The sequence below is a fragment of the Halichoerus grypus genome, chromosome 6, assembly GCF_964656455.1.
Source record: "Halichoerus grypus chromosome 6, mHalGry1.hap1.1, whole genome shotgun sequence".
Classification (NCBI taxonomy): domain Eukaryota; kingdom Metazoa; phylum Chordata; class Mammalia; order Carnivora; family Phocidae; genus Halichoerus; species Halichoerus grypus.
The window spans coordinates 63,945,426-63,964,656 of NC_135717.1; the positions used below are offsets into that span (position 1 = coordinate 63,945,426).

At 41.1% G+C, this 19,231-nt stretch overlaps 1 protein-coding gene across 4 annotated transcripts in view; it reads right to left on the reverse strand.

The window, feature by feature from the left end:
• The window catches only part of PRTFDC1 (phosphoribosyl transferase domain containing 1), a 108,162-nt gene that overhangs the window by 20,684 nt on the left and 68,247 nt on the right, over nt 1-19,231 (reverse strand). For 3 of the 4 annotated variants that reach the window (XM_036072706.2, XM_036072705.2, XM_036072707.2), the window contains exons 4-7: nt 13,889-13,954; nt 3,459-3,476; nt 2,014-2,096; nt 1,503-1,549 (exon numbers count right to left, since the gene is read on the reverse strand). In XM_036072706.2, coding sequence (XP_035928599.1) covers nt 1,503-1,549; nt 2,014-2,096; nt 3,459-3,476; nt 13,889-13,954 — 214 coding nt within the window. The remainder of the gene's footprint in view (nt 1-1,502; nt 1,550-2,013; nt 2,097-3,458; nt 3,477-13,888; nt 13,955-19,231) is intronic. The other variant, XM_078075254.1, reaches the window with a different exon arrangement.

Consider the following 19,231-nt stretch of genomic DNA (forward strand, 5'->3'; position numbering starts at 1 on the left):
AGTGAAAGAAGGACACTGGATCAGTAGATCAGGGGGACGGTTAGGAATCAGAGTGACCTATGTCTAGCTGGAAAATGAGTGCATTTACTTGCTGATGTTACTTACAGATGTAGTACAAGAGTAATTACTCTTGTACTACATCTGTAAGTAACATCAGCAAGTCACCAGACTGCCTGGGTTCAATACTGACTCTACACTTACAGCAACGTGACCTTTGAAAACCATTGAACCTTGTTGTGTTCAATTTCCTCATCTGTAAAATGGGCATAACAAGAACAACTACCTTGGATGAAGGTTGTAAGGATGAAATGTGTTAATCTCTGTGTCGCTCTTAGAAAGGAGTGTAGGGCCCATCGTAACCTCTTACTAGTGTTACCTACCATTATTTTATTCATGTTGTTGCTGTAAGTGACACAAATAATCTGTAATTAGTTGGCTATGTCTGAAGTGAATCTTTCAACTTCAGTTAAAATCTTATCTCTATGGGATCTTCCATGATTTCCTTAGAAGATTTCTGTTCACTAACTTTGCCTAACCTTACTGCATCCAGATTATATTCCCCATGCCAGTAACTGGACGGGGACATGCTGTTGGGTCTGTCTGCCCAGCACTGATGTTGTCTAGATTTAATACATGAAACTTGTTTTTAGGATAAAGAGTCACTTGCGAAATGTCACTGGCACATTAGCCGTCCATAGTGTGCTTCCCTTGCTCTGATGTTTTTTCAGCTTGCTGATGAGAACTGTAGCCAAATGATCCCAGAGGCTTTAGAGCAAATGTAAGTTATAAAAATCAAGCTGAAGTCTGCCTATGTGAGTGAAAAAAAGTCGCCTCTAGTGTTAGAATAATGAATAATCAAGCTGCTTGTTTATTCTTCCTGGCATTGGAACTATTCGTATTATGGGGAGGAGAGTAGCAAAGTGCCCTGGATGAGCCAAATCCTCCAGAACATAGGAAGTCAAGCACAAAGATGGTATCTGAAGATATCTGCTCGGCCAATTCTCTGTGTTACTGAACTTTTCTTTGGTCGGCATCGAGCATTGTCTGGTGATGGTTCCTGGAGACAGTATGAGAATCCCTCTAAGCCTTTACAGTGCCTTCCCAGGTCTGACTGACAGGGGCAGCGGCCAAGGCAGGGAACTTGCGTGTCAGCCAGTCTGGTGGGGTCAAGTCTCCCTCCACCCCCTGAAACCCATTAGCTGAGTTCTTTGGCTTTAAGGTGCTATGGAAAACCTAAACACAAAAATATCCAATGCACATGACAGAATTTCCATGAACAACGCAAACTGGGAAATGAAAAACCCTCGTTGTAAAGGGTTCTATCCTTGTTGAAAAGGGTTCTATTGGCAAGGCTGGGGAGACGTCTGTGGGACTAGGAAACCTTTACAGCTTCTGCTTCACACAGAATGCCAGCAAATAGGAAACCAGAGATTCTTCAACGTGAAATGACACCACCAGCCACCCAACCAACCAACCAACCAACCAAAACCAAAACCACTTACAGTCGGGTCTAAAGCCGTCACTTCTAGGTGTCCTCTTCACCAACAAACTACCATTAAAAAAAAAAAAAAGTGTTTAGTGATCCAGATAAAACTTCTGTGAATTGCAAATAGAACCGAACATCATTAAAATATGTATTCCCCCCCGCCCCGGCATGTGGGGCACCATCCCGGGCCCCTAATTCACGCTCCTGCTACCGAGGCACCACATCAGTGATTCTAGATAAAAGGCAGGGAGAGGGGCACTGGCACCAGCTGGAAGCTACTAATGGAGGCACAGTAACGAGAAGCTCAGACACCCGGCAAAGCATGTCCTCTTCCCCTTCCTCTGTCTCAGGCTAGCAATCAAATGGGCTATTTGTTCAGTGTGGTCAAGCCATAACACCCCGGGGCACAGGGTCACTGGTTTGGAATAGACTGCTCTCTTTGGGGACAACATCCTGTGTTAGCATCCCTCTCGGGCTTATTTGGACACACAGAAGCAACAACAATGACGTGGGAATGTCCTACTCACCTGGCTACCTTAATCATGTTGGGCTTGTATTTCTCTATGCTACTGAGCAGCGCTCGCATGGTCTTCCCGGTTCCAACAACATCCTTTGCAAAGAGGACAGACACATTCAACTGAGCGCATTTGGGCAGCATAATAGACTTTGCATCCAGACAGATGATTGTATGTCTTATTAATAATGCATCATAATTAGAATTGCCATCAGATGGAGTCAAAATAGGAAGCAGGGTTTGTTACAGTTTTTAGACAGGTGCTTCTCTCGGAAGCTGGGTTTAGGGGAATATATTGGTGAATGTTTCCTCTTGGAATCCTTGAGCTGTGTTGAAAGCTAAGTTCGGCCTTTGGAGAGCATGTGGGGCTGCTCACTGAGTACATTGGGACTCGTGCATGCACATTCAAGGACCAAATTTGGCCCTGAGGTTATGCAACACAATACGGAACGCATGAATTTTCATGGACATGGGATGTACATCTGAATACACTGAATGGATAAACACCTCCCCCTTGCCCTCCCCACTCAATAGGGGATTCTACGGCTGGGAAGTGAGATGTGTCTGGACGGCAGCTGGTGACAGCCTGTGAATTCTGCGGGTGCAAGGCTGCAGTGAGCCTCGGCTCGTCTCTGCTGATGAGCTGCTGTACAATTAGAGGAGAATGGGCAGCAGAAATGTATTGTCCTTGGGACAGAAATCAGCTGTCAGGAGCTGATTATCAAAACAACAGGTCTGAATTTAGCCAGGGTTGGGCAATTCGTTTGGCTAGAGGGTCTACTTCCTGGGTTATGTCTGAGCCGGGAGGACTGCAGATACACATGGCGTACACGGGCATTTGTGTAACAAAAGCTTGAAACAGCTCCCTTGAATTCTTGCCAGCTGATAAGACAGGCGTGCTCTCGAAGGAAAAGTGGCCATGTGCTGTATTAAGTCCACTGCTACCACAGGGCCCGTTCGCTCTCATTTTTTTTTTAGCAGAAAAATTAAATTAAATTATAACCTTTTCTTGGATTGCCATTTGAAAATTGATTGTATTTATGATTTCGTTGCTGAAGGTAGAATTGTTTGAAGTCCTTAGGGGTCATTAGGAAGAACACTGAATCAAGGGTGAAAAGAGTTCAAACCTTGCTTTTACTATTATATATATTTGGTTCTGTGGGGCTAGTTTCCTCTTCTGTAAAAAATGCCTGATTCACAAATAGGTATAAGAACCAATTTAGACATGCGTGAGATTAGACATAAAAACGGATAAAGTACCACGAAACTATTATTGCAAAGCTTTTATTCTAAATTGTTTCAGGCCACTGATTCTAGTTAGCTCTTAGTAAATTTGTAGAGCCACGCGCACAGTGGAAATTCAATAAATCCTTGACCAATCTGATAATAAGTGCTATCTCAAAACTCACCATTAGATTCTTTCAACTTCCAAATATGGATAAAGAAAAGTCAGCTTACCTCAACAATGAGGACATTCTGAAATTAAAAAACAAAACAAAATAACAAAACACAACAGTTATTTAGAATACGATGCAAATCTGATTCACAAGATAGACCCACGTTTTTGCTTACAGTTAGAAATTCCACAATTTGCTTAGCTGGTCCTCCCCCATCCATCTAACTCAAATGCTTGGAAGTAATATAGGTATTCCAGATTTATGCTAACAGTCTCTCTGCAATTACTGGGTGCTACAATATTGGTATCTACATTCAGGTTAGCAGCAGGGTCATGTCAGATCCTAGACCTGTCTGAAGAGCTATCCACAAGGTCAACCCACATCCCTAATTCTGGCAAGCACCCCATCCAGCTTTCTTTGGCACACAAAGTTTACTAAGAGTTTACCAGGAAAATGAGCCACATAAACTACGTTGTTAACGGAGACAGCACTCTGCAGAAGGATCATGTATTCAACTGTGACAGTCCTGTATTCCTGCGTAGCCACCAGTCATTGGGGATTCTGCGTTTACTCTCGGATTTTCAACCCTGAGGAAGGGGTGGGCTAGAGAGAGCTCTGCGAAGCGCCTGGTTGATATTTTTAGAAAATGGTTGTGTTCCTTGCTATGTGCTCTCGAGGCCTACCTCTCCTTCTCCCCTAAAAACACTGATTCTGTTTCATTTCAATTCCTGTTTGATAGCTGTCTTCCTACTAGAATGTAAACTCCATGAGGATGGGGATCATGCTTGTCTTGCTTACTATTGTATTCTGAGTCCCTAGCATATATATACCTGCATATAGATGCTCAGCAATTATTTACTGAGTGGAGGATTAGTAACTGATGACACTGATTAATGAATTAAAACCAACCAATTAAATGGATTAGTAGTTACATGTCAACATTGTCCCACCACATTAAAATACGACTGTGTTAATATGACATTGAAATGAACTGAAGGGTGTGGCTATAATGTAATGTTGTCTTTCTTTAGATGACCCTTCATTTCTCCCTATGATTCATATGATACTTTTAAAAATTCTATCAAACCTTACACCTTAGAAAGCTTACTTATGTCTAATGCAAAAGAGACTTAAGTAATGAAAGTGTTAGCCAACCAACCAAAACCATATTTACTTTATGTGTCACATGCTTCTTAGGCGGAAATATCTTTCTGGAAGTATTTTTCTCTCTGGTATAGTCATTAAATAGTCATTTAGTCATTAAATACATTTTATTTTATTTTTTTAAGATTTTATTTATTTCTTCTTTGAGAGAGAGAGTGTGCGAGCGAGGGGAGGGGCAGAGGGAGAGGGCCAAGCAGACCCTCGGCTAAGCACAGAGCCCAGTGTGGGGCTTGATCCCAGGACCCTGAGATCATGACCTGAGCTGAAGTCAGATGCTTCACCAATTGAGCCACCCCAGGCGTCCCCCCTCCCCGTTAAATACATTTTAAAAATATTAGTTTTATCATTGAAATGTAAGCTTATCTGGTCCATTTTTAAAGTAGGTCATGCCCACAGTATCCCCTACCCTAAGAGTCACAGAGACAGAGGGGTCCCCTTGGTATTCTGAACACATTTGCTATGTTCTTAACCATTATCCCACAACAGTTAGTTAGGATGTGCATTTTTAGTCTGACTGAGGCTTACCAACCATGCCTGTTAACCAACCCGAATACTTGGTTAATTTAATTCCCTAGCTCATAACCTTTTTTTGTTTCAATCTTATAATGAAAAACTCTTTAAAACTCTGTTAGTCTGCATTCTTGCCTAATTAAATAAAGTGCACTGAATATAATTAAATTTGTTTTTTAAAAGCTTAGAATCTTGCAAAACAAGAGTCATCTTTGAAAAGATTAATTTTAACTATAAGATACAGTGGTGGTTGAGAAGCAGGACTTGAATGTGTACTAATCCAGAGATATATTATCAAAATTACTTCAACACATTTTAAAATCAAGGAATGCATATACAGATTCAAAATCAAATAGAAAAGTCTAAAGATTTTCTAAATGTAGCTGTGTATCTAACTGTAAAGTATTTAAAAATCCTTATGTACTTTATATTAAAGTTATCATGGTATTCTATATTATGCATAGCCAAAATATTATCACAACTAACAAAAATGACAACAATCCATTTTATTTTATGTTTCTCATTTTTTCTAGTTTTATTGAGGTATAATTGACATACACTGTATAAGTTTAAGGTGTACTGCATAATGGTTTGATTTATATATATTATAAAATGATTACCTCGATAAATTTAGCTAACATCCATCATCTTGTATAGCTACAATAAAAGAAGAAAGCAAAAAAAGACCATTTTTTCCTTATAATGAGAACTCTTAGGATTTGCTCTCTTAACAACCTTCATATATATCACACAACAGTGTTAGCTATAGTCATTGTATTGTACATTTCATCCCTAGTACTTATTTATCTTGTAACTGAAAATTTGAACCTTCTGATCACCTTCCTCTGATTTCCCTGTCCCCCACCCCCTGCCTCAGGTAACCACAAATGGGATCTCTTTTTCTATGAGTCCGGTTTTTGTGTTGTTTTGTTTTGTTTTATATTCCACATGTAAGTAAGATCATACAGTATTTGTCTTTCTCTGTCTGACTTACTTCACTTAGTATAATGCTCTCAAGGTGCATCCATGTTGTTGCAAATGGCAGGATTTCCTAGGTTCTCATGGTTGAATAATATTCCCTCGTGTGTGTGTGTGTGTGTGTGTGTGTATCACAACTTCTTTATCTGGCAATAATTTCTTAATATCATATATAAAACCTAGGACATACTTAGATTGCCCTAGTTGTCTTTAAAATGGCCTTTGTAGCTGGTCTGTCTAATCGAAGCCCATGCGTTGGGTCTTTAATTCCCTTTTAATTTAAAATAGTCCCTTTTACTGTGCTTATATTTCTCAATTTAATAATTTTAGACATCATCTATTTACTATATTATATAATGATAAGAATTTTGTTGTTTTACACTATCTCACTTCTTTTTCCACCCCCCAGGGTAGATACTCTGTTATGACTATATCTTCTTGTACTGGTCATGTTTTTTTCCCACTACAGAGTTAAGTAGTATATTATAATTATGTTCCCTTTTAGTTTGTTTATTTCGTTGAAATTCCTAATTGTTTTCCCTGTCATCTTTCAGTGTCTTAGACTGCAATAACCCTCCTTTTCTTTACGCTTCTTTCTTTCTCTTTTTCTCTTTCTTTTTTTCTCTCTTTCTTTATCTTTCTCTCTCTTACTCTTTCTTTCTTTCTTTCTTGGAAGGATTATTATGAAGAAAACATTGGTTAATTATGGTTTAACTATATTTCTTAAAGGATTTTGGAGGATTAAGGAGGCTAAGTGGGTTGATAACATCTATAAAAGCACAAAGAACTTTCTGAGTTGTGTACGGTATTTAAAAAGTAAAATTATTTAGTGGGTTCATAAATGATGGGCAAGAGAATACTGATATAAAAAACCCATCTGCTACTGAAAGGGAGCTATGCAGAAATCTAGAGTTCTTCAGTCAGTTAGAGAAGTCAATACAGGTATTTCTTTTCCTTTACAGAACATCACACTATTTTCAAATTTTTTCCTAAATAATATGTGGGTTTACTGTCCAGATTGTTAGCAGCTTACCTCCAAAAAATCAATGCCTTTAGTACCTTTGGAAATTGCCATACAAAAGAAATAGCCCAAGAGTACAGAGAAAGTGACTACCCCAACTTTGGAAGCATTTTCATTACTGTCTAAGAGAACTAATCTCTTTACATTTTAATATACCAGGATTAGCTTCACAAGCTAAGGGACAAAGACAAATTCATCTTTATACAATCAGCATATAACATGGAGACCGGTATGTAGTAAGTGCTCAAGAAATGCCTTTGGAACAAATCAACAATTTTGACCTCATTTCTTTCTCTAGTTCGTTATACTTTTTTTTTTTTTTAAAGATTTTATTTATTCATTTGAGACGCAGAGATACAGAGAGAGAGAGAGCATGAGCAGTGGGAGAGGCAGAGGGAGAGGAAGAAGCAGACTCCCCGCTGAGTCAGGAGCCCGATGTGGGGCTCGATCCCAGGACCCTGGGATCATGACCTGAGCCGAAGCCAGACGCTTAACCATCTGAGCCACCCAGGCGCCCCTCGTTATACTTTTGACACATCCCCTCCATTTTGTTTTCCTCAGCGATGTACAATTCCCCATTAACTGAGCTATAGTTAATGTCTACTGCTTTTAATTTTGCACCAAGAAATCTTCCAAAATACATCCCCCTCCTTTTTTTTTTTTTTTTGAGTGGGCAACCTTAGAAATTTTTTCAGGACACGCTGTGCCTCCTAAACGCTTCCAATCTGATAACTCCCATCACTGAATCTGAGATGTCTGCCAGTTACTGTCTTAGTCATCTCATCACACCTAGCTCATTTCCTACCGGAAAGTAAGTAAAATTTGCAACCTGGGGGCCACAGGCAAAAATTCTATGGGGAGTCTCTGGAGTGTGTCTTTTCGTTGCTATGGTACAATCCTGATGGAAGCTAATCACCTCAAGTTTCTTGAAGAAAAAGAAAGGAAAGAAGAAAAAGAAGAAAAGAAAGAAGGAAGGAGTTATACAAATCTAAATGATTTTCTTAAATAGGTTATTCCCCTTTTCAGTCTTTTAAAATGCAGAATGAGTAGCATGCCACAGTCTAATCGGCCGCAGTATAGTTTTGCGGCTATGGTCTCGCCAAGCAGAGGGTTGGCAGTAATGATGATGGGCTCATTGTGGGTGCTGAGCATGGGTAGGAGTGTGAATATGAACCCCACAGAGAAAGGAATGTAGTTCAGCATTTCACTTTATGTGATAATTCACAAAATTGCCAGAATCATCAGTCGGTGGGCATTTCCATTATTGTTCTCAGCCTAGTCAGATGCAATAAAAAGGAATGATTTAAATAGTTAAGGCAGCCAAGGAGGAAATTTGGCAGGTTCTGACGCTTCATTCTGGCATTTGATTAGAAACTTATTTGGTGGGGGAAGGTGGCATGTCTCCTGAAATCTTGCATTTAACCTGCACATCTGTGTTTTCCCGTTGCCAGATTTGGGTCTGTTTCCATGCATTTGGTTTTATTCCACCCCTTTCAGAGATTTCCCTTGAACATGAATAAAATCTTCTTGCTTTAATGGATACACACATTTTATGAAGTGCCAGGATTAAATCAACTTTGAAAAAAAATCAGCCAGAGATCACGTTGTGCAGACAGCTTGAACACACCGAGGAAAATGCTTTTAAATATTGTGAGCCGACGAGGCCATTTAACTTAATCATTGAGGGTTCCCTTTATTCAACAGCCATGACCTATTTAGAACCATGACTCAGCCAGCTTCCCTTATGAGCTTCCTTTTCTTTGCTTTAAAAAAAAAGAAAGAAAGAAGGAAGGAAAGAAAGAAAAAAAGAAAGAAGGCAGGCAAGAAAGAGAGAAAGAAAGAAGAAAAGAAGGAAAGAAAGGTAAAAAAAAGAAGCCATGAAAGAGACAGGTCCATGGGGGCTATAGTCTCTTTTCTGGATATTTTAAACCACACATCTTTAGAGAGTTTAAGAAGTTATGTACTACATTTATGGGGCTTATAATGTGTGGACAATTATATAGGTGAGCTGTCCCCATGTTTTTAAAAGTTCTTTTATAAACAAATTTGATTAAAAAAAAATCTTTTCGGGGGCCTGTGTGGCTCAGTCGGTTAAGCATCCGATTCTTGATTTCAGCTCAGGTCATGATCTCAGGGTCGTGAGATCGAGCCCCCCATTGGGCTCCACATTGGATGTGCTCAGCCAGGAGTCTGCTTGAGATTCTCTCCCTCTGCCCCTTTTCTCCCCCACCCTCACCCCACTCACACATTCTCTCTCTCAAATAAAGAAATAAATCTTAAAAAAAAATTTAAAAAAATCTTTTCTAACCCTCCCTCCTTCATTTCATCATTTAGCTCCGCTGCTCCTCCTTCGGTCAGCGCGGTGCCTTCTGCAACACTCCTACTTAGCTCCTGTGGTTCCGGTGCCCGTGCGTGCTCCACCTATATGGCTTCCTGACTGGTTTCTCTGCCTGGAGTCTCCTTCCCATCCTCGACCCTCCTATCAAGTTCATTTTCCCAAAACACAGCTTCTTGATGTCACTTCTGCTCAAAAACTTTTGCAACTCCTCTTTGCTTTTCTGAGCAAGTTAAACTCTTTATTGAGACATTCAATATATTCTACAAACCAAACCCAATTTACATTTTCCGTGTTTTAAAGTATTGTTTCTCTATTTTGAGCTGATTTCTTTCAGTCACATGGGCCTGCTCTTGTCCTCTGGCTCTCCTATTTCCCTCCTTCATCCCTCATTTCATGATGCTCTTCCTCCCTTTTCTGGGTTATTCCCAGGTTTTCTGGTCCCAAGTAAAACCTCAGCCTCCTCTTGTGAAGACAGTCACAGTCCCAAGGAATCATTTCTTTAAGGGCAAGGGACTTTTCTTGGGATCGTTAAAAATAGTTCCCACTAATTGTTGGGTGCCTTTTCAAATTTTGTTTGTTTGTTTGTTTGTTTTTTCCCTAGCTGGCGTACATTCTGCATGATGGAAAGATTCTGGAGGGCCTCTGAAACTTATTTTTAAAGTTCTCTCAAACTCTTAATGCAAAGCCTTTCTCTGAAAGGCTGAAGGATGGGTGAACAGATCAAGCCATATGAATGCCTTCATCTGTTTAAGGAAAAGGAAATTCCAAAAGTTAAGTGACATTATTTTCACTTGTCCACCTTCAGGTGTGCGGCATTCACCAACCCAGTCCCCGCTTGGACTCTCTTGTGACACCAAAGCCCTTCTGCTTCTCAAAGTCAATGTGCCCTCACTCGACACCTTTCTCATTCACCTTAAACCCAACCTGCTGGCTGATGTGTCCTTTGGTCTGGCTAGATGGACTTCTATGTACCTTTTCCTCTGCCATGTCCGCCCTTTCCCACACTTCATTGAAAACACCTTTCTGATTTCTTTCTAAGAGAAAGAAGAACCTGCATTCACTCAGTCACCAAATATTTTTTCCAACCTGTCAGCTAGGCACCATGCACGATGCAGGAGATAGAATGGTGAATAAGATAGGCAGGGTCCCTGCCCACCTTACACTGACATTCTGGTGGGGGAAATAGACAAATAAAAAAATTAGCCTCAAAGTAAACACTGCAAACTGTGGAAACGGCTTGACTTGAAACAGGGTACTGATACAGAGATGAATGGGGAAGGTGAGGAGCATGCAGGAGAAGAATGTATGCCCATTTTAGACAGAGAGTCAGGGAAGACCTCCCTAACACAGGAGGCTGAGACCTGAAGGATAGGAGGAAAATGGATTCCAGGTTGGAGGCCACAGCTTGTTTGGAGCTTAACCAGTGTGGTGATAGCACCGTGAGGAGGGGTGAGTGGTGTATGATGATGGTGGGAGGGAAGCACGGCCAGATCACATAAGTCTTACAAGCTGTGAGAAGGAGGTTGGATTATAATCTCAGAACACTGGAAGTAGGGTTCCCAGATAAAATATGGAACACCCAGTTACATTTGAATTTCAGATGAATAACAAATGATTTTTGAGCTTAAGTATGTTCCAATTATTGCATGTGACATGCTTATACTAAAAATGCATTCATTGTTTATTTGAAATTCAAATTCAACTTGGCATCCTGTTCTCCGTTTTTTTTTTTTTTTTTTTTTTGCTAAGTCTGACAACCCTAATTGAGGGGCCGCTGAAAGGTTTTCAGTAGGCAAATGAGGCGATCCAATTTGTATTTTAAGAAGATCCCTTTGGCTGTTGTTTTTTGGAGAATGGTTTGGAGGGTAGCAAGAGTTAAATGAAGGCAGAAGTTCAAGGAGACTAGTCAGGTTACAATAGCATCCCAGAGAAGGGATAGTAGTGGTCTGGCCCTAGAAGACCAGTGCTTCTCAAACTTCCGTGTGCATAGGAACCATCTAGAGATCTTGTTAAAAGGAAGACTTAATTCAGAAGATCTGCAGTGGGATCTGAGATACTGCATTTCTGATTAGTTTGCAGATGGTGCTGACCTTGCTGGTTCCTAGATCAAAGGTCATCAAACTATGGCCCATCGGCCATTTTTATAAATAAAGTTTTATTGAAACACAGCCATGTCCATTTGTTTCCCTTTTATCTTTGGCTGTTTGCTGGTTTCATGCTATGATAGCAGAATTAAGTAGTTGCAACAGAGATTGTATAGCCCTCAAAATCTAAAGATATTTACTGCCCAGCCCTTCCCTAAAAAGTTCACTAACCCCTGCCATAGACCACATTTTGCTACTGTAAAAGTCTAGATTCAGGTGATTGCCGTGAAGATGGAGAGAAGTGGGCAGATTTAAGACACATTTGAGAGCACTGAGTGTGGTCTACCCTGGTTCATTAGCACTCGTCTCTGATGGGAGCCCAGGTACCCTGAGCTGCATAAAGATGCATAATCTCTAAACCTAAGCTGTTGTGACAGTTGAGAACCTGGCTAATCAATATTGATTCATCTTAGAAATATTTACCCCCTGCGTTCTAAGCTCAAGGGGTTCTACTCAGCACACATTTAAGCATATATAGAAATCCATCGAAGCACACACATAAATGTTAGCGTAAAGATACTATGGAATAGCACCTGGAAGAATCATTTGTCATGTAAGCAAAAAATTGAAGCTGATTCCTGCTTGTACTTACTGCCGGCTGATTTTCTACCTCTCCCACCTGAACTTCCACGATCTCTATTTTCTCATGGCGGGAGGGTGTCTTTGTAGTAATTCTGGGAGGGGATACTGAGGCAGAGTACTATCACCCCTCCTATCACTCCATCCCTTAGTACAAAACTAGCCTTTCCCCACCCTCCTCTCTATCTCTTAAGGGAAGGGAATATCCGATGCTCACGTAAGAGGGAGATCACTTTAAAATGAAATAGAAGATGATTTTAGGAAGCAGAAGAGAAAGACCAATTTTATGTGCAACTTTTTCTTTGGCATTCATTTAGAATTCTTAGAATTCCCACTCTGACAGACCTCCCCCGCCCCCATAATAGCCCATGGCAAGAGGCTTGTGTAATACCACACAAGGTATGGTATTTCTCTTGTGTCACACACCTCTAAGGCAATGTCCTCCAACAAAGTCCCAAAATGACTTGTCGTTTAAAGGCCACTCCAGGTTGTTAAAAGTTGTGAGTTTCTGGAAATGGCTTTGAGTATTTTAGTTTTCTAGGATGTTACTTTTATTTTCATTATTTTTTTAAAGTAGGCTCCACGCCCAGTGTGGCGCCCAACACGGGGCTCGAACTCACAACCTCGAGATTAAGACCCGAGCAGAGATCAAAAGTCCGACGCTCAATGGACTGAGCCCCCCAGGCACCCCAAAGATGTTATATCACGTACTGACGTAGTAACATCAAATGGTGGCCTAATGATGCATTAACATCAGCCAGTTAATTCCAATTTCTGTGGAACATAATTGACATCTAGATCACAATGTCACATGTAGATGGCTACCAGGCTTTCTAAAGAGTAGAGGGAAGGAAGCTGGTTTGTCTAGTTAGAGCCTGTGTGGCTCTGTTGTGTTCCTAATGTTATTATACATATTTCTGTTAAATGTGCCTGCTATTCCTATGCCCACCTGGACATTGCATAACAATAACAACCACAAATATGAGAGATTAAACTTGTGGAGGAGGCTGATCCATTTGACTCAGAAGGCTGAAGTTGTTCAAGGATAATGAGTCCAAGAGGACCTGGGCTGTTGCTTGCATTCACAGCAAAACTTGAATCTCAGACCCCATTTCCACAAACGCCAGGTGCATTAGGCAAAACTCTTCCTTCCAATGGATGAATTTATGTCAGAATCCAAACAAATTTTCACTTAATTATTGAGCATTGGCAGGTTTGGAATGCCAAGTTGAAAGTGGAGGTGTTCGCCCCATGATCTAATGGATTACATTCTTTTGCATGGGAGTGAAAAAGGCATAAGGCTGGAAAAAGTGCTCTCGAGCTTTTAATCCCTTCCTTAAATTTTAGATATTTCAACAAACCTGTTTAAATGTCTTACTGCAATGCCTAGGTGCTGAGGCATAGATGAGAGATAAAAAAGAGACAAATAAAGGAAAAAAGCTTCCTTTTCTGGAGGAACTGCAAGAGGAGAAAAGGAAGAAAGCAAGAGTGCCAAGGGATTTTGAAATACAGGGTTGTCTGAAAGGAGATTGGAAGGAAGGTTGGAGACGAAAGATCTGGTCGGCCTCAGGTCCTGGAAGCTTTATGAAAGGAGTGTTTTATAAGGAAGAAATCATTAAAAGGATTCACACATCCATTTGCATGAATTAGCCAGCCCGGGAGAGTGTCTGAAATGCATTTCGAGAGCTGACCTGAAATGAAGGTCACTGATTTCCCCATGACATCAGTGCAGCCCGAGCGGAGTTACATTAACAAACCTTTCCAGCCAGTGTTGAAAGATCATCGCCTCCAATTATCTGCATCTCGCCCATGGACTGGTCGTTCTAAAAAAAGCGAAGATAATATTTCACTGTACAAGAAAACCTTTGCAGCACATTTTCCCCGTCTACCCAGCTCGCGGCTAGATTGCGCCTGACAAATGCGGCACAAATAGCTGGTACAGATTCCTGGTTGCCCCTGGTTACCGGGAGCCACTGGCCCGCTACTGTGCTGGAGACAAAGCATTCTGACGGCTCCAGGAGGGGAGAGACTCTGCGGAGAGGGGATGATAAAAGGAGTGGAGAGAAAACCAACAGACCTGATTTTGGAACACAGAAATGATGGGAGGTGCCTGAGCCTATCCTGAGGCAGATGGAATTGGGGAAGGCAGTCATACTCCCGGACCTCCCTGGGTGGATGGGGTTACGGGAGGGGCCCCCAGAAGTGGGCCACGCATTTGTCTGCTAGGCCACCAAGCCCCAGTCCTCTGCCCCAGTGGGGAGCAATCAGATGGTGGTTCCCAAAGAAATTAGGCACCTCCTCTATTCCTACCAACACAGGTCCAGCCCCTCAGCTGATGTTGAGGGCAATTCTAACAGTTCACACAGATCAAGAACTATTGCACTTAGACCTTCAGGGGTGAATGAAGAAGCCTCAGGAACTTTCTGCAGGCCCAGGAATGTGTTTAAGAGACTTCTCACACCAATTCCATTAGAAGTCACGAGTATTCACTTTCATGATGGTTATATATCATACATCATCCTGTCCTAATTAAACCACACACACACACACACACACACACACACACACACACACACACACACTAAACCAAATATGGATTGTTACATAGTGCCTATCACAACAAAGTAACATGGAGGCAGAACAGGAAACAGAGGGCAGGCAACTTGTTTTCTGGCCTCACTGGGGAGACACAGCAAAGGGACTGATGCAAATACCCTGCAGAGTGTGGCTTCAGGAGCAAGCCAGACCTTTCCAGCAATAACTTGAGGGAGAAGGTGATGGTGCAGGCACTTTGTGCAGGATGTGCTGAACCAGGAAACATCTTAGGTCACCACTGTGGCTTTTTTTAGCTCGGGGCTTTCCTCTCTTATTCTGGCAAAAAGGCTCCTCCTCTTTCCTGGGGGCGTGGGGCGGAGCGAGTGTGGTTCATTCCCTAAGGGCCAGGTGGGGCCAGGCCTTACCTAGATAAACCAGCTACGCCTGAAGCTACATTCCGCCTTTGACTTTCCAGCTACTGAAGCCAATTTGTTCCCTTACGAATGTTCTTGGGTTGGTTTGAATGAGGATTCTGTCACTTGAAACTGAAGTCTCTATCTCGGCATGGAGCTACTTTGTCATAGAACTGGTTATCTAGGAAGGTAAAAAGCAGCCAAATAACCAATATAACAGTTTCACCAAGGAAGCAGCTTTTGTCTTTTTACCTTACTGCTCGAGAGGGGGAAAATAATGACCTTAAAATGTTTTCACTTCCACTTGGTAAAGCATTCACTCTTTACAGCAATGGAGTAGAGAGGATGCCCACCAAGTAGGTAAGTCCAATAATTTTCTTCTTGTGGGAACTGATCTCAAAAGGAGAAAGTCAAAGAACATCCGGAATTCACAGATCTCTTGCTGTTTTCGAACGGGCATTTATAACCATACATTCACAAGCAGTCCTGCAGTAGGTTAGGAACTTGTCAAAAATGTCAAAGAGGAAGATTTTCTTATCACTTGTAGAGGTGCTGAGATATAGGAGTTAACATAGGGGCCATGTCTGCATATTAGACTCAAATGTGTTGTTAATAGCAACAGAAAAATAAAATTTCAATACCTCCAGAGGATGGAGGTATGCAGAATTGGATGCAACTACTAAGCCACAAAGTTTAACGTAACAAACGAGATTTACCCACTGCCAATCAGAGTAAACTTCATAATAATTCTATTGTCATCTTCATTCTATTGATTAAAAACAAAAAATACAATATATCAGAAGGCTAAATAATGTGCTGTAAGTTTCACCTTCAGCGTGTTGCCAAGCAAGTCTTAGTTCAGAAGACCTTACTTAGAGTCCAAGTTTATAACATGTTTTTATTATTAGATTTGTCGTTAACTCATCTGGAACTTATATCTTCCAAGTGTCTGTATAGTCAATTGTCCCAATATCACTTACTGAATTGTTTGGGTTTCTTCCCCTACTGGTTGGAAATGTCATTTTTATCGTATCTTTCATTCTCGTATGTGAGGTCAGTTTCTATACTCTTCTGTTTCATTAGCCTAAATGTCCATTTTAGCATCCAAACCATACTGTTAAATTATTATAGCTTTCTAGTGTGTTTTAGTATCTGGTAGTGTAAGTCCCATTTTTGTGTTCTTTTTTAAAAATTGTCTCGGCTATTTTTGTACATTTATTTGCCTATTTGCTGGACTGTTACGAAGATCAAATGAATTAATATATACTGATCATTTAAAACAGAGCCTGGCACATGGTAAGTACTCAGTAAATGCTGGATATGATTCATTTCCCTCCCTCCCCCTCTTCCTCCCTCTCTCTCTTCCCTACTTCCTTCCTTCCTTCCTTCCTTCCTTCCTAGGAAATGGTCACTCCTCAGACCTCTTTGGTACACTGGAGTCTGGAGCTCCCCTGGTTTAATGACTCCAGCAAAGAAGACTTTCATGTCTTGCTGGGTTGGAGAAGGGAACTTATAGGATCATCTTCTTCATTCATACCCTCCCCATCCCCTTGCTGCTCTTAGCACATTCCTCCATCACTCCATCTTCTAAGAACCTAGTGACTAACTTGTGAGCCTTTCAGGAGTTCTGTGGCACAAATCCTGTACTTCTCATCAACAGTTCCCTCCATAGGCATTTAGAATTTCACTTTCTCTATTCTGCTGAGTCAGTGCCCTTCCTTAAACAGTTTTGCCTCCCAAAAACCACTGACATCTCTTGCCCACTGAGGTTTTCTTCCCATCTCTTTGTCCTTGCACATATATACTTCTGTTTCTTTCTTTACTGGCATTTTGGTGGGGTTTCAGGAGGGAATAGAGCTAATTGTATGCATTCAATCCACTGTGTTTAACCATGATATTTTTCTAATGGTTCAAAAGCATCCTTATATTCCTAGGATTGATGTATTTTTTAAAACATCATTGGTTTTTCTTTGATAATATTTTATTTGGGATTATTCATCTTCTTCATAAGTCAGATGGGTTTATAGTTTTAAAGCAAAGTTATATTATCCTATACAATGCATCGAGTGGTTACTTACTTTTTTTCTATGCTCTAGAAGAGTTTGTGTAGGAATGGATTGATTGGTTTTGCTAAGGTTCAGTAGAGATCAGTATAGGTATTATTTAACTCCCAACTTACAAACCAGGAACCTGAGCAAGGAGCATGTACATAACTTGCCCAAAGAGGAGTTGCTAATAAGTGAAGGGGTCTAGTTCAATCCTAGAATTGCTGGCTCCATGTTATTCTGGTGTAACCTACCATTGCCCTTTATGCCCAGTATTCCTACAAGAGAGAAGCACATAATACGTTTTTGAGAGGAATCTAGAGAAGGAATGGGTCCTGCTTATACTCATGAAGTGAAATACATAAGCTCAAATGGCCAAGAGAAGTTGACAACTTGGTAAAAATGCTGGCAGCGGTTATGTAGATTTAAAGAGCCAAGGAAATCTCTGGTATTTAGTCCAGGCTTCCTTGGAAGAAATATTTTGGAAATTTACTAGTTTAGGTGACCTGATCTCCAGGTACCAAGGGGCATGCCCAAGCAGCCCCACAGGTGTGACAATTCCTCCTATGGAGACTTTGGACTGCTTAGATAATGTTTAGAAAAAAACAGTACTGAGCAAGAATAAATATCCTGAGTTCCTGTCCTTTTGAGGAACAGGAAGGGGAAAAGTAAGGAAAATAAATAAACAGAAGAACCACTCTCTAAGCCATTCGTTTTCAAAGTCAGACAGTTGCTTCAAAATCTGTACACACAAAAGCTTTCTCAATATTCTCAGCCACCACAGATCCCTTAACTTTGCTTTTCCTCCCTATTCGTCTTATCTTTCCTCTCAGCTATTCTGTGCTTAGTAAGGTCATTGATCCTATATTAAATGGAGATGCAAAACAAAAGCCAGCAATACTTCATTATAAGGAGGTTTAATGACCAAACTGGAGAGTTTCTGATTAAAATGGTGCAAACCACTAATTATTATTATTTTTTTTAACTCTAATAATCTGATGCCAAATCAGAGAACAAGGACAGGTGAATGGGTTCCAGTATCCCCGGTTTTCTTTTCAACCAGTGGTTGATGTAAGACAGGACTCTTAATTGGATCCCTTAGTCCTTTAAGCTGCCTGAGGTCAGAGAGGAGGGCACGGTGTGGTCAGAGCCTGCGTGGCTTCTGGGCCCCTTGCTTCAAGCAGAACAATTCCACTTGTCTCTCTTATGTCAATTGGATTCAAAGTGAGATGGTGCAAGCAAAAAAAAGTTTGAAAACCATCGTGTTAGTGTTTTCTTCTTTGAAATTGACTGACTTTTTGGTTTCCTGTTCATTTAAATACCCATCTGCTTCTGAGATCGTTTGTTTAGGAACTCATTCTTACAACCTATGGGGCGGTGGGGGGGGGGGGGTGAAGGATATGCTGTGGAAAGAAGAATGTGGAGATTAAGCGACCAGGTGGCTGGGCTCTCCAGGTCCCCTCAAGGACCAGACTGCCTGGGTTCCACTCACAGCCCCACCTTCTATGAGTTGTATGACCTTGAGGAAGTTACTTAACATCTCAGTGCCTCAGTTTCCCTATTTATAAAAAGGGTATATTAATCATTCCTACCCCTTAAGATTATTGGAGGACTAAAGGAATTCATGTGCATTCAGCACTTAGAAAAGTGCCTGGCATGTAAAAATTAGCAGTACGTAAAGTAGGCCCTATATTCTCCTAAGAAACTTGCAAATCTTCCTGGTGTCCTAGCGTTTGACTTTGTGATGTATTCTTTGTTCAGTTCACTCAGCGTATTACTGCTCCGCAGATGCCGTGCGCTCCGTGGTTAGGGTTTCCTGAGGCTAACTGCTACCCATGAGGCATGTGGGTAAGGAGGACTCATGTCCTTGCACTGCCACTTTGTATCCTGGCTGGAGCTTTGGTTAAAAACGACCTCATATGTGTTTTCTTTTGGGGTTTCTCAATGACCTCCCAGTTCCCACGCTGTGGTGTCTGACACTTCCCAGTGGATCATTTGGTGAGCATAGTTTCTGTCATTCCACTTTGCTGTTTTCATCCTTCTCCTCAACAGGCAGAAGCCACTTGGGAGATGGTGCTCTGACCCACTTTTGTACTTAGCTCTCATT